Source organism: Bombina bombina, chromosome 8 (assembly GCF_027579735.1).
Source record: "Bombina bombina isolate aBomBom1 chromosome 8, aBomBom1.pri, whole genome shotgun sequence".
NCBI lineage: Eukaryota > Metazoa > Chordata > Amphibia > Anura > Bombinatoridae > Bombina > Bombina bombina.
The window spans coordinates 44533514-44547681 of record NC_069506.1 but is presented as its reverse complement, the minus strand read 5'-3'; the positions used below and the strand labels follow the sequence as shown (position 1 = coordinate 44547681).

General features: G+C 37.3%; 1 protein-coding gene across 2 annotated transcripts in view; it reads left to right on the top strand.

Annotated features, from left to right (window-relative positions):
• The window catches only part of TNFRSF14 (TNF receptor superfamily member 14), a 52866-nt gene that overhangs the window by 17149 nt on the left and 21549 nt on the right, over positions 1–14168 (top strand). For both annotated transcript variants that reach the window (XM_053690345.1, XM_053690346.1), the window contains exons 2-4: positions 1409–1505; positions 4345–4470; positions 12711–12866. In XM_053690345.1, coding sequence (XP_053546320.1) covers positions 1409–1505; positions 4345–4470; positions 12711–12866 — 379 coding nt within the window. The remainder of the gene's footprint in view (positions 1–1408; positions 1506–4344; positions 4471–12710; positions 12867–14168) is intronic.

Below are 14168 nucleotides of genomic sequence, written 5' to 3'. Positions count from 1 at the left end.
ATCTTAGCTTTTTTTATTTTTTGTAACTTTAGTATTTTTTAGTTTAGGTAATTTGTGTTAATTTAGGGGGTGTTAGGTTAGGGGCTTAGTAATTTAATTAGTTATTTGCGTTGTGGGTTTTGGCGGTTTAAGGTGTTAATAGGTTAATTAGGTTTATTGCGATGTGGGGTTTTTGGGGTTTTGGGGTTAATAGGGTAAATAGGTTTATTGCGATGTGGGAGTTTTGCGGTTTAGGGGTTAATAGGGTAAATAGGTTTATTGCAATGTGGGGGTTTTGCGGTTTAGGGGTTAATAGGTTAATTATGTTTATTGCAATGTGGGGATTAGGGGTTAATAGGTTAATTATGTTTATTGCGATGTGGAGGTTTTGCAGTTTAGGGGTTAATAGGGTAATTAGGTTTATTGCGATGTGGGGGTTTAGTGGTTTAGGGGTTAATAAGTTAATTATGTGTATTGCGATGTGAGGATTTTGCGTTTTCGGGGTTAATAGGGTAATTAGGTTTATTGCGATGTGGGTGGTTGACGATTAAGGGGTTAATTACTTTATTATTTTGCGATGTGTGGGTTTGCGGTGTAGGTGTTAATACTTCGTGTGGGAGGTTCGGGTTTTTTTTGTTATGCTTTGTGCAGGCGGTGTTTTTTTTTTGTAATGCTCTGTTTGCTTTGGCTGTATCCCGGTGGATTCTGAAAATGGCAGGGTGGCACCACCCTGCCATTTTTGGAATCCACATTCTGTTGACTGCCTCAAGCTGCCAACATTCCATTGAGGATGCATGCGCAACTGCCGACGGCGTCGGACATTTCAAACGCAATTATAGTATATATATATATATATATATATATATATATACATTCACATTATGGTGGAGATAAAAGTCTAAGATTAAAATCCTCCATGTCTCAAAAATAAATCAATAAAAATTGTTGCATAGGAAATTAGCACATCCAGGCAAATATCCCTGCTTGCTTTCACCCAGTAAAACTCCATATACACTGTTACCAATGCACAAGAGGATTCTGGGTAAGATATGCAAATTAGATATCCAATATCTCAGATGTTTTGCTTCATACTGTGTTAACACACAACGATTCCCTAATAAGGAAAATGCAGCAATTGCAGAAATCACCAACTAGTGGTGATTTAGAGGAACAAATTAAATTTGATAATAGAAGTAAATTGGAAACAATTAAAATTGTATGCTCTGCCTGAATCATGAAAGAAAAAAATATTGGGCTTCATGCCCCTTTTTAAACATTTTGTCTTGCAATTTCAAAGTGTTACTGCCCTTTAAACATCATATGCAATCAGTGAATATTACAAATTCAGTTTTCATGCATTATACAAGCTATGCTAAATAAAATTTTCTTTATTCACACTTTTTTATCTTTATGTCTTGTTTCTATACAGATAATCTATTTCAGTTTGGCAATATTAGTACAATCATTAAAATGCAAACCAGGAGATTATGAGATAGATAACGAGTGCTGTCCAATGTGTTTATCTGGTAAGTGTCACTCTATACATCCACTAATAATTAAACGGATATTAAACTCCTTTTCTTTTATAAGATGGTGAGAGTCCACAAGCCATCACATGTGGGATTAAAGTCCAGTACTACAAGAGGAGGCAAAACACACAACAGAACAGAGCTTTAATCTCTCCCACATTCCCATGATTCCTTAGCAAATGTTTTGCCTCCAGCATTGAGTGATAGTGAAACTTGAAGCTCTCATCTTCATTTCAAATGAAAGGGGTTCTCTAACCATCTGAGGCCCATTTTCCTCCTTAAAGTACCTAGGGCAGAGGAGTGGACAGGAGTTCAGCCTGGAAGTGAAAATCTTCTCTAAGTGCAGAGATGCCACCAACCTCCCAGGTAAAATGTTAGTATGCCCACAATCTCCTGGTCTACACTGCGCTGCTCCTTTTAAAGAACCTTGGCACTTTGCTTGCACTGCCTCGGATGGGGCATCTACTGGACGCAGACTTTTACAGCTAAGGTTTGCATAAAAAAGGAAATGATGGGTGGATCTGGACGCTTCACTTAAAACAACCGTCTAGACTGAGGATGATAGCTGTTTAAGTTCATGAAGCATTCAGGGTTATGGTGACACTCCATATGTTCCTGATATCCGTATTCAGATTGTAGTTTTGTGTTCAGTCTTAGAGGAAGGCCTGTGGGTCCAGATCAAGGCTAAGGTTAGCATGGTAGACGAAGGTGCTGACAGGTAAGCACCATGCACCTTCATAGCCCACATAAATTTACAGGATATAAGTTTAGCACATGCCAGAACTCCGTCCTTCATTCACAACAGGCTCTCAGATGATCCTAATCATTTCTTCAGCTGGCGAGCTCATTTTAATAAGTTACTGACATTTCTTCTGTGCAATCCTCAGAAGGGTTAACTTTTTTGTGCTAAAACAGTGTGCTCTGTTCCTTCTCCCCTCATGGTCTGGTGGCCATGTTGGCTGACACACTGTAATTTCTTCTCAGAGCCTTGGAGAGGTAAGCACCCTTAATTATAAAATATTTTTGATAAATGTATATTTATTTAACCCTTAATTGACTAAAACTGTATTTTTATACTTTAAAAGTATTTTTTTTTATCTTAAAGAGACAGTACCTATTTTTTCCTAATTCCCTCACAGAGACTTCAGTCTTATATTGTGCAAATATCTGTGTGTTCCTCTGAGGGAGTTAGCCTTTATGTGGTTGTAAAATGCTGTATTTCTGTGCTGCTATCTAATCTTAGATACTTGCCGTCCTTACAATTCTAAATCATTATGGAGCAAACTGGGCTAAAGACATAACGCTGAACCCTACTGAACAATCTACTGACAATTTAACCCTTTATAATTTGTGTTTGCTATATAAGGAGGTGTTGGTGTGTCCCCCTACTCAGCTCTGTAACCTATGTGCTGAGTCTCTGTCTAATGCTAGACAGGGTTGTGCAGCGTTGCATTTACAGCAGAAATCTCAGGGATTTGTTACCCACAATGCTTATCCCCAGGACAGTTTTACGAACCTGCCTCCTAACTGTTTTAAAGTCCTGTATTCAAAATAACTGTTAGAAAAGGATTTAAAGCTGCACTTTTGTTATCAAAATATGCATTGTTTTTACAGTCAAAGGACATCCATTTAGGTGTTATTTATTTTATATCCTTTTCTTTGGCTAATTAAGAAGATATGTAAATGAGCTCCTGTACTGATAAAGCAATCAGGTATTGAAACCATTGAACCTGTTTTAACAGGAATTGCATCTTTGCGCACAATTAATACTTAATGGGACATTACACTTAATAATTTTCTATTACTTGTATAAAAGAGCAGAAATTAAAATCTAACTTAAACCGGTTTCAATTTGAATTTAAATTGATATAGTAGTATGAATTGCAGGGTAATTACAAGGGCCTCAGAGGTCTAAAGTTGTGTATTTCCTTAGAATGATCATTGTGTGGTGGGTTCTTCCTGCTAATATTTATAGGCTAATAGGTACTTATTCTAATGCACATGTGTAAATTCTGCCCTTTCATATTAAAGGGACAGTTTACTCAAACATTTTCTCCCCTTTAATTTGTTCCCAATGATCCACTTTACCTGCTGGAGTGTATTAAATTGTTTGCAAGTATTTTCATTACCCTTTATATTGGCATTTCAAATAGTTTTTTTAGCCTGTGGTATCCCCACCCATCCTGAAAGTTTTTGGCCTCAAGGCCAAGCTGTGTTAACACAGCCAGTAGAAGAAATTACACTCCCAGTGGGGTATAGAAGAGATAAGGTAATAAAACGTTAATTTCTCATTGTTCTCTCCACGTATTGGTGATTGGTTTATGGGCAGATATAAGATAAAGAAGCAGGTATATGTACACAATGTGATAAAGTAATGAGATCTGATTATACCTACAAGTTCAACCCATTTTATTAGGTTGCAGCTTCAAAACACAAAATTCATATACACAAATAAACCCTATAAAGCAAATCTCATACATTTTATACTCTGCAGCTGGTAACAAAAGTAAGCAGAAACACATTAAAGGAAAAACAATTTAACAGTATACTGTCCCTTTAAGTTCCTTCTGCAAGAGGCCAGATAGATTTTCCTAAGTTTGCAAAATATCCATTTAGACTTTATTCCTGAATGTAGATTTCCATATACACAGAAAAACTACACATTAATGTCCCTTTTAAGTGTAGAACTGTTTATGGATTAAGTATGCTTATATAAAAAATTAATTTAATATTCCTTTAATCTAGAAATTGTCCCCTAATTGTTTTTTTGTGTGTAGATGTAACCTTATCTTAGGTCTGTGTTTCACTGTCTAATGAACAGCTTTATGTCTTGCAGGTAGTGTAGTAAAAAATCACTGCACGTCCCATATCAGTACAGAATGTGTTCCGTGTGTTCCTCCAACATATATGGATCATCCGAATGGTGAAACTAAATGCTTGAAATGTAAAATCTGTGATGCTGGTAAGAGAACAGTATTTTATTCTAATGTTACTAGATCATAATAAAGTAACTTGGGACAACAAAGATTGGGATTCAAAGTGATGCTCTTATCATTGCAGTCAAAAAATGTATCTATGGCTAAGGTATCTGTTCAAAGGAGCGACAGCTCAAAGGAGTGACATAACAAAAGGGTGACATAAATACTGTTTCAAAAGAGTGACACCTATACAAATTAAAAAATATTTCAAAGTTTTCAAAGGAGTGACACATAAAAAAATGACAAAATATTTTAAAAGTGGGTGGAGCTAGGCAGTGCAGGAACATGGCCACATAGTGCTAGAGATCCGGCCTTTCCTTCCCAAATGACCCAAGAAGCTCATTCGAACAATCGCAATCAGTATTAGCTGTGGGAGTAGCTCAAGAAAATAACCACTCTATTTTACCCTGCACCAATCTTCTAATCGGATAAACAGTTTGAAAAGGAGCGCCCAGAGCATTGGAGCAAAGCGGAGGACCAGTTTTCGGCACAGCATAGGAATGCCTGGTGGCATCTGGCAACAAAGTGATCCCTCCTGTGCTTGTCTACGGTCCTACATAGACAGGCTGTGCTCCCCAAACACCTAAGTCTTCTTCGATATGGACCGGACTGGCTGAAATGCCAAGTTAGGCGGCTTCGGATAAGCAGTGGCCTATTGAGGCCTAATAACAACACCTTGACGTGCCAAACATTAAATTGGGGGATAATATCCCTATAACTTTTCAAAGGACACCTCTTACTAGTACCAGCATAGCTATTATGTGAAATTATTATAACTCACATTTCTTAAACAATAACATACATACAGAGAGAAGCACACTCACAGGAATGAACAACCAACTCAATAACAATATTAGCCTGTTCTATGGTGATTTACCACCTGGGTGCAGCTTCTTAAACAATCACAGCATCCTCTTTACACAGTAAGAAGATATCAAACTATCAGATTATTTTGAATGCATCAATCACCTTTTAAATCCTTTACTTGCGACTCCTTTGCATATAATCTGCTATTTGAAGTTCACAACAACGCTGGATAGTGAATCACACCATTGACTCTCAGCTAGAATGTTTCTTAGGAGTCTTGATTAATATAATGGTCCCTTTTTTTCTATAAGACAAGAGCAAGTTTATAATGTTTATTGCAGCAGCAACGGAAATACTTACATGTTGGCGAAAAAACTTCTGTCCAGCTAGTTTAAGGTGGATTCTTCTCCTTATACAATGGATTGTATTTTTGTCATAGCTTTTCCTGAATATCATCTTCTACTTGAGTGCTAACGTGATTTACATTTTAACATTTAAAAAAAAAAAAAAAAAAGGCGAACACTTTATAAAGCACATTTTGCTTAGCTTTGTCATAATGGCTTCAAAGAAAATGAACAAATTAGATAAGGGAAGTCAATTTACAAAAACTTCTACAATGAATACTTTCTTATGCTTGCAAGATCAAAATACAAAGGACACAAACAATCATCAATCTGAAACTGACAAACCAACAACACAACTGCTGACTTCCACTTCATCCTTGCCTTAAAGGGACACTGAACCCAAATTTTTCTTGCATGATTCAGATAGAGCATGCAATTTTAAGCAACTTTCTAATTAACTCCTATTATCAATTTTCTTCGTTCTCTTGCTTTCTTTATTTGAAAAAGAAGGCGTCTAAGCTATTTTTTTGGTTCAGCACCATGGAAAGCATTTGTTTATTGGTGGGTGAATTTATCCACCAGTCAGCAAGAGCAACACAGAGTGTTCACCAAAAATGGGCCGGCATCTAAACTTACATGCTTGCATTTCAAATAAAGATACCAAGAGAATGAAGACAATTTGATAATAGGAGTAAATTAGAAAGTTGCTTAAAATTGCATGCTCTTTCTGAATCACAAAAGAAAAAAATGGGGTTCAGTGTCCCTTTAAGTGCAACTAACTTTAATACAAATAGACAAATTGTCATCTAAAATTGATATTGTGGATCTTAAAGGGACATAACACCCAAAAAATGTCAGATAGAGAATTAAATTTTAAACAACATTACAATTGACTCCAATGATCAATGTTCTTTGTTTTTTTGCTCTCTTTTGTTGAAAAGCAGTTTTGCAACAATGTTATACATTAGTAAGAGCATTTTTTCCTGTCGTGTAGAGCTCCATTTTTTTAGCAATAAAGTATTTTTAAATAAGGTATGTGCATTGTTTTTTTAGACATAATGCTAATGCACACTTAATAGACTACAGTATAGTGTAAACATAACTTTTTTATGCACTGGGAAACCAAAATAATTGTGCGGGTTTTTTTTTTTAGCAGCTCGCTCCATTTTCTATCAGCCAATAGGAATTAAAGGTGAAAAAATCCTATTGGCTGTTGCAAATAGCCAATAGGATTGAGCTTTCATCCTATTGACTGATCCAATCAGTCAATAGGATTGAACTCTCATTCTATTGGCTGATTGGAACCTTCAACTGATAATACCAGCGTAAACATGGGAGCGCTATTGATTTAAATTGAGTGCAGTTAGAGCTCACGAATGATACAATTTTATCGCTCCACTTGTAATATAGCCCTAAGTGCTTTGGTTGCTGATCAGTCCTGTCAAAAACTGGTTCATTTGAAGGGAGATCTGTATCAAAAATATTTAAAAAAAAAACAAAGACAACAACTTTTAAGAGTTTTCTCTAAACCATAAAAGCAACATGGAATTTTAAATTCTTGTCCCTTCCCTTAACAAGGGACCTCATGGTCTAATGTTAGGAGCTCTGATAGTTATTCCATTGCCACTTTTATATAAGACCTTTTTCCGCTAATTGTATTAGAACAGTTGGTTTTACCCTAAACTTTATCTATATCATCAAAAAATATTGTTAATTTTGATGACTGTTATTTTTTTGTTACTTTGAACTGATTATCACAGATACTGATCAGTTAAGTTGGGTTGCATTGTGGAATAATCTTAGATCTTAAGGGAGGTCTCCCCAGGATTCCCACTAAACAATAAAGATATTGTTTTGTCATTTGGCAGCATGTCATTTAAACAGAAAATTCTGCTATTTATTTCCCAGGTTTCCAGAAGTAAAATTAGATTCCATATGCCGTCATCCCATCAAAACAACTGAGTGTCTCTTCATGGAAATATTTCTCTATTGCTGGAGATAACCAGTGCCAACTCAAGGATTTCCTGGGCCCTAGCCAAGACTTAAAATTTGTACCCTATTTTTGTACTATCAATCCGACTATCCATCACCCTACTTACAAACAAGCTTTCTTGTTCTGACAATTCTTAACTTGTCTGCTGTATTGATAACCAGGAATGGGAGTAAAAGGTTTCCCTGCATTGGTGCTCAACGGTTGGGAACTAGGAATACCATGCATTGATGCCCAGGAAAGTTGGTAAGGAGAATGTCATACTTTGATGCCCAGGGATGTGGGTAATGGAATGTCCTTTATTGATGCCCTAGTATTGGCAGTTGCTAGGCATTGATGCCTAGGGTTTGGGTTAAGGGTTTGGTCTGCATTGGCTCACTGCTATTGTGTATTTACACTCTTTGGTGCATGGTGTAAACAAAGCACACACAGGCTTACTGGTCTTTTTTTGATGACACACATGGCCCAATGCAGCCTACACTTACCTCTCTGCATTATGCCCTGCTTGGCCCAGCATCTGATGCACACACTGCAGGTATTCACATTTAGGTCAGTGTCTTGTTGCTGCCTCTACTGAGGCTACAGTTTTTATCTGGGGAGTGCTGACAGAGATACCTGGGCCTAGTGCTTGATTACAGCAAGCTGAAGCTGCAGCATCACTGGCGGAAGCAGTTGAGGAAGGTACAGAGGTAGGATGTGGGAGGGCTGAAGCTAAGGCTACTGGTCATCATACAGCCTAAGTAGGTTCTGTCTATAGCAGATACCGTCCCCTTTGTGCTCCATGAGCCTATGGGCCTCCCCAACACTCTGGCCCTGGTGCTGCTGAACTGGATGTAGTTTACCACTGGTTGGAATGCGACCCTAGGTCCTTTGTATACCAGGTGACCTAATGGAAGGGCTGGCCTTGGAGATGACCCAAAATTACCCTTGAACTTATCAAAGAAAAATGCATTATTAGCCTTAGACACTGCTGCCCTGCATTGTGCGCCCAACTTTAGCTTGTTATCTATTATTACTCCCAAATCCATTTACTCCTCTGTTTAGCTAAGTCTTGTCCCATTTAAATAATAGTTAGCCTGCTTATTTTTTTTTATTTTTATTTAATAGTTTTTTATTGAGGTTGTGCAAATAATACAACAGATACTGTACAAAAGTTTACTGTATAGCATAAAAAAAAAATCAATAATCATTGACACGTGAAATCCACACACTGAAATGCAGTATATAAGCTTCTTCAAACTCGATTTTACATTATTTTCTGAAGTAGTCTCCTCACTTGACACAAAAGGAGGAAAATTAGCATTTGAAGTGGTCACTTTTGGACCTAGATGTATAGCAACAAATTAGCAACTGATATAATAAATGGAATAGAATAAATGAATATCTAGATAAGTAAATATGATATAGACAAAGCGTGAGTTTGCATAATAAATAGATAGGGGTCATACCTAGATATGATTATGATTATAGTATGCAAGGCTCCACAACCCGTAAATTTGTATAGAATTAAATAAATAACCTGCAAACTGTTTTGTAGTATACTATTATAAAGTTTTTGCCTACTTGATAGCTGAGAAACAAATAAAGTTGCCTGGGGCAATGAGCACAGGAGGAAATTAGTGCTGTAACCCATATTAGGTTATTATTAATGTCAAAAGGATGACTTCTTTCAATTCCATATATGATGTCGACATTATAAGTGTAAACCCATGTTATTACTCTTATATCGTTTTAATGTTGGTCTCAAAACAACGGCAGGCCATGCAGAGCATCTTAATATTCCACTAAACTATATAATGAACTTGGAGACTTTTTAGAAGCCAGCTATGCGATCTTCTTTTTGATATGTATGATACTGCCTAGCAACATATATAGAAAGCTTAACCTCCACAATTAGGGTTAGAAGATGCCTAACTCCCACAAAGGAATTCTTATACTTACTTGTTGAGAAAAGCATAGCAAATAATAAGTATATAGGGTTAGATGGGACAGTCTACCATAGAATTGTTATTGTTTTAAAAGATAGATAATCTCTTTATTATCCATTCCCCAGTTTTGCACAACCAACACAGTTATATTAATATACTTTTTACCTCTGTGATTACCTTGTATCTAGGAACCTTCTTCCAGCCCCCTGATCACATGACTGTGACTGTTTATTATCTATTGTTTTGCAGTTAGCATTGTGTTGGGCTAAATCTTAAATAACTCCCTGTGCCTGAACACAGTGTTATCTATATGGCCCATGTGTACTTTCTGTCTCTTTGTGTTGAAAAGGAATTTAAAAAGCCTGTGATAAGAGGCAGCCCTCAAGGGTTTAGAAATTAGCATATGAGTCTGCATAGGTTTAGTTTCAACTAAGAATACTAAGAGAAAAAAGCAAATTTGATGATAAAAGTAATTTGGAAAGTTGATTAAAATTGCATGTCCTATCTGAATAATGAAAGTTTAATTTTGACTAGACTGTCCCTTTAACGTCTCATCCCTTTAGCTGTAAGCTATCTGATGAAGCTAAGGGGTAAATGTCTATTGATTACAGTCTGCAGACCTTATATGTCAATAATAGTATTATATAAATATCTAGAACATGTAACTTATATAAAACACAATGGACAAGTAAGGGTGGCTAATCCAATATATAGTAAAAGAAAGAGACAAATAAAATAAAATGCAGAATAATGCCAGGATTAGGTATAAGCTAATTTCAGTCAGTTAAATAGCAGTTATGTTTTATAATCTAGCTGAAGAACATGTAAACTTGTAAAAGTAAGATTCATTTAGTTACTTAACGTTGGCTGAAAGTGTATCTACTACCAAACTTTTATCTGGTTAAAGATATTACTCCATAGAAATAAAACCCCTATTAATTAACCGACTCCAGTTCTGCTTTGAATTGCTAGTTCACCTTTCATCACAATCAGAGGTCTGTGCAACATCTGGACACCAACTGCAAAAGTTATCAAAGGATAGAAAGCAAGGCTCACGTCCATGTTGGGAGGAACAGCACCAGTAGGTACGCGACACAGGTCCCATTCTGTGATCTCACGGCAAACAACTCTCCTTAGCTGCCTCCTTGTGATCTCTGTTGTTGTGGTCAGTGTCTCAGCCCTCTGGCAATATCCCGAGTGGTTGGTTGCATCGCTCCGGGCGGCAGCCAGGTACCGCTTCACTCCAGCTTTATTTTGTGCTATCTGCAGCCATCTTGCGCAGCCACCAGCTTCCCCTTGCTGATGAGTTCCACCAGAGCCATCTCGTTTATCTGCCATAGATGCCGGAAAGTTCAAGGTCTCTCTGTGCTGGTCCAGTGATGTTTGAGTTACATGTTCCATATCGGTAATTGTGGTCTCATATGGCGATGGGGTGTCCCGCCTTCTCAAAGTTTGGCATAAAATGGTAAAATCAGCCATTTCCCTTTCCATTTGATATTCTAGATTCTTAAGTAAGATCTGCAGTGTCGCATGTAGGTCCTCCATAATGTTATATATAGGAAAAACAGTCCCACCACAACTGTGGTGTCGAGGGAACTATAGTAGGCCACCGCCTAAGGGCTCGACGGTCGGGTTCGGGGCCCAAAGATCATGTAAACAGCAGAAAAAGGTATTCTTTGTCCCCTGAATATAGGGCACTTTCTCAGCTATTTATGTTAGTTTTTGCTGTCAGATGCCTGTATAAATCGGCGGATTAAACAGGATTCACTCGGAGCTTCTGAAAGTGTGGCTGTTCACCACCATTGCCCGGACACGCCCCCTGTCTGCTTATTTTTACATTCAAAATGTAAAACCTTGAATTTTTAGTATTAAATCTAATTTTCTATTTATTTGCCCATTCTTCTATTTTATGCAGATCCCCTTCTAAAGCAAGTTCATCCTGCTCTTACCTAATGACCTTACACAACTTTGTATCATCTGCAAAAATAGAGATGTTGCTATTTAATCCTTGCTCCAAGTCATTAATAAAAATATTAAAGAGAACAGGGCCCAGTACTGATCCCTGGGGGACTCCACTGATTACCTTTGTCCAATCTGAGTATGACACATTCACTACTACTCGTTGCTCCCTATCTTTTATCCAGTTATTTATTCATGAGCTAACATTTTCAGATATTCCCAGTGCTTTAATTTTGTACATTAATCTCTCATGTGGCACTGTATCAAATTCCTTTGCAAAATACAAGTATACAGTATCACATCAACTGATTCCCCTCTATATTTTTACTTCCTGGTAAAATTGAATTAGAATAGTTTGACATGATCTATTTCTCATAAAACCATGCTGAATTGAACTCAAAAGGGTAGATTTATGTAGGGTCGAGCGGACATGATTTGCTGTAGCGAATCATGTCTGCTTGACCTTGCTAAATGCCAGCAGCATACGATGTCAGCATTTAACATTGCACAAGCATCTCTAGTGAAATGCTTGTACAATGCCGCCCCCTGCTCACCAATGGCCAATTGGCTGCTACCAGGGGTGTCAATCACCCAGATCATATTGGATCATAATGATTTCAGTCCGCCATCTAAAAAGCGGACCAGAAACGATCGGGGTCGGAAGCAGCATCCGCTGCTTGTTAAATCGACCCCATAATCTTGTTTACACGTATATACTTATCAATATAATCCCTTATAAACCCTTCAAGTATCTTCCCCACTATTGATGTCAGACTAACTGGTCTATAGCTTCCTGAATCAGCACTGCTTTCCTTTTTGAAGAGTGGCACCACATCAGCTTTATGTCAGTTCTGGGGTACTATGCCTGAGGATAATGAACCTTAAAAAAATTAAAGTGCTAAATTCCTGTAAACCCCTTGGTTGTATTCCATTTGGGATATTATCCATTTTTCCCCTGATATCCTCTAGAGATAACCCAGTTAATGGTATGGGCTTGTATGTTCTAGTTTGTTTCAAAGTATCCCCCATTGGTTCCTCTCTTGTGTATACTGAAGAAAAAAATTGGTTTAGTACCTCAGCCTTCCAAATGCCATGATATATATGTAATAGTGATGATAGTGTTATTGTAAAGAATATTAAAACCTGATATATTATAACTGTAAAGCTTGCTTTTTTATTGTTTATCTACTGTTTAGGAGCTGGACTTATTATACAGAAACCATGTACCTATACTTCAAATACAGTATGTGAGTGCCAGTTTGGATATTTCTGTCCAGAAGACAGTGGTAAAGAATGTGATTTGTGTCAAGAACATACAAAATGTAAACCTGGAAAAATAATTAAAAAAATAGGTAAGAACACAGTTTGCTTCATTTATTATAATATTATGGCTTATTTTGTTATATTTGAGATAAACCTCAGTTTTGCAGCTAAGGCTTTACCAACAGCCACCATACAAGGCCCAAAAACATTGTTGCAAACCACCAGCAATGTGGAAAAACAATAATTACAAACCCAACAGTTTAGAAAGACACTTAAAAATGGTTTAGGTGATCTTGCTGGCATAAATAGAGGACTGACTGTAAGCATTAGGTATGGACAACAATATGGCTGCGGGCTGCAGCGTTTAGCTATTTTCACGCATCAAATTTATTAGTGTAAAAGTGCAAAACACAATCATCTGGATTTGCACAATATAATACTTTTACACTAAAACATCTGGTGCCAAAAATATCCAAATTTTGCAGCCAACAGCTGTATATGGTATTTGTTTCTGTTACGAAAGCATTATTTTTTTTACCATGACTAGTAAGCATTCCAAGCAGTGTTCCAGAGGTTAGTTCAGGATTTTAACTTAAACTTAGGCCCAGCATGCTGAGTTCATAAAGACTGATGAGATTGTCTCGCTTTTCTTTTTCTTTTTTTTCAGGGAGAGTCCACAATTTAATTCTTTACTGTTGGGAATTCAACACCTGGCCACCAGGAGGAGGCATAGACACCCCAACCAAAGCTTATAAATATCGCTTTCACTTCCCTTACTCCCCCAGTTATTCTTTGCCTTCGTCTACTATAGGAGGTTGGCAGAGAAGGACAATCTGGATGTAGTGCCTGATGTGAAGTTCTATCTTCATGCGACCAAGGATTTTAGACAGTCTTCCTCCTTGTTTGTGTTGTGTGCTGGTAAGCACAATGAAGGCTACTGCGACTACCCTTTCTTTTTGGCTGAAAAGTATTTTCCATTTGGCCTATTAGGAAGCTGGCCAACAGCATCCTAAAAGGATTACGTTTTATTCTACTCGGGCAGTATCCTCTTCTTGGGCTTTTAAGAACGCAGCTTCTATGGAGCAGATTTGTAAGGCGCCTACCTGATCCTCTTTACATACTTTTTCTAAATTCTACAAGTTGGATGGTTTTGCCTCAGCTGAGACTGCTTTTGGGAGAAAAGTGCTTCAAGCAGTAATGCTTTCATATTAAGGTCCGCCTACCTTATTTTCCCTCCCGTTTTTCATTCTGTGTCCTTTCTAGCTAGGGTATTGGATTCCCAACAGTAATTAATGAATTTGTGGACTCTCCCTGCCATTGGAAAGAAAACAAAATGTATGCTTTACCTGATAAATTCTTTTCTTTCCTGGCAGGGAGAGTAAATGACCCTG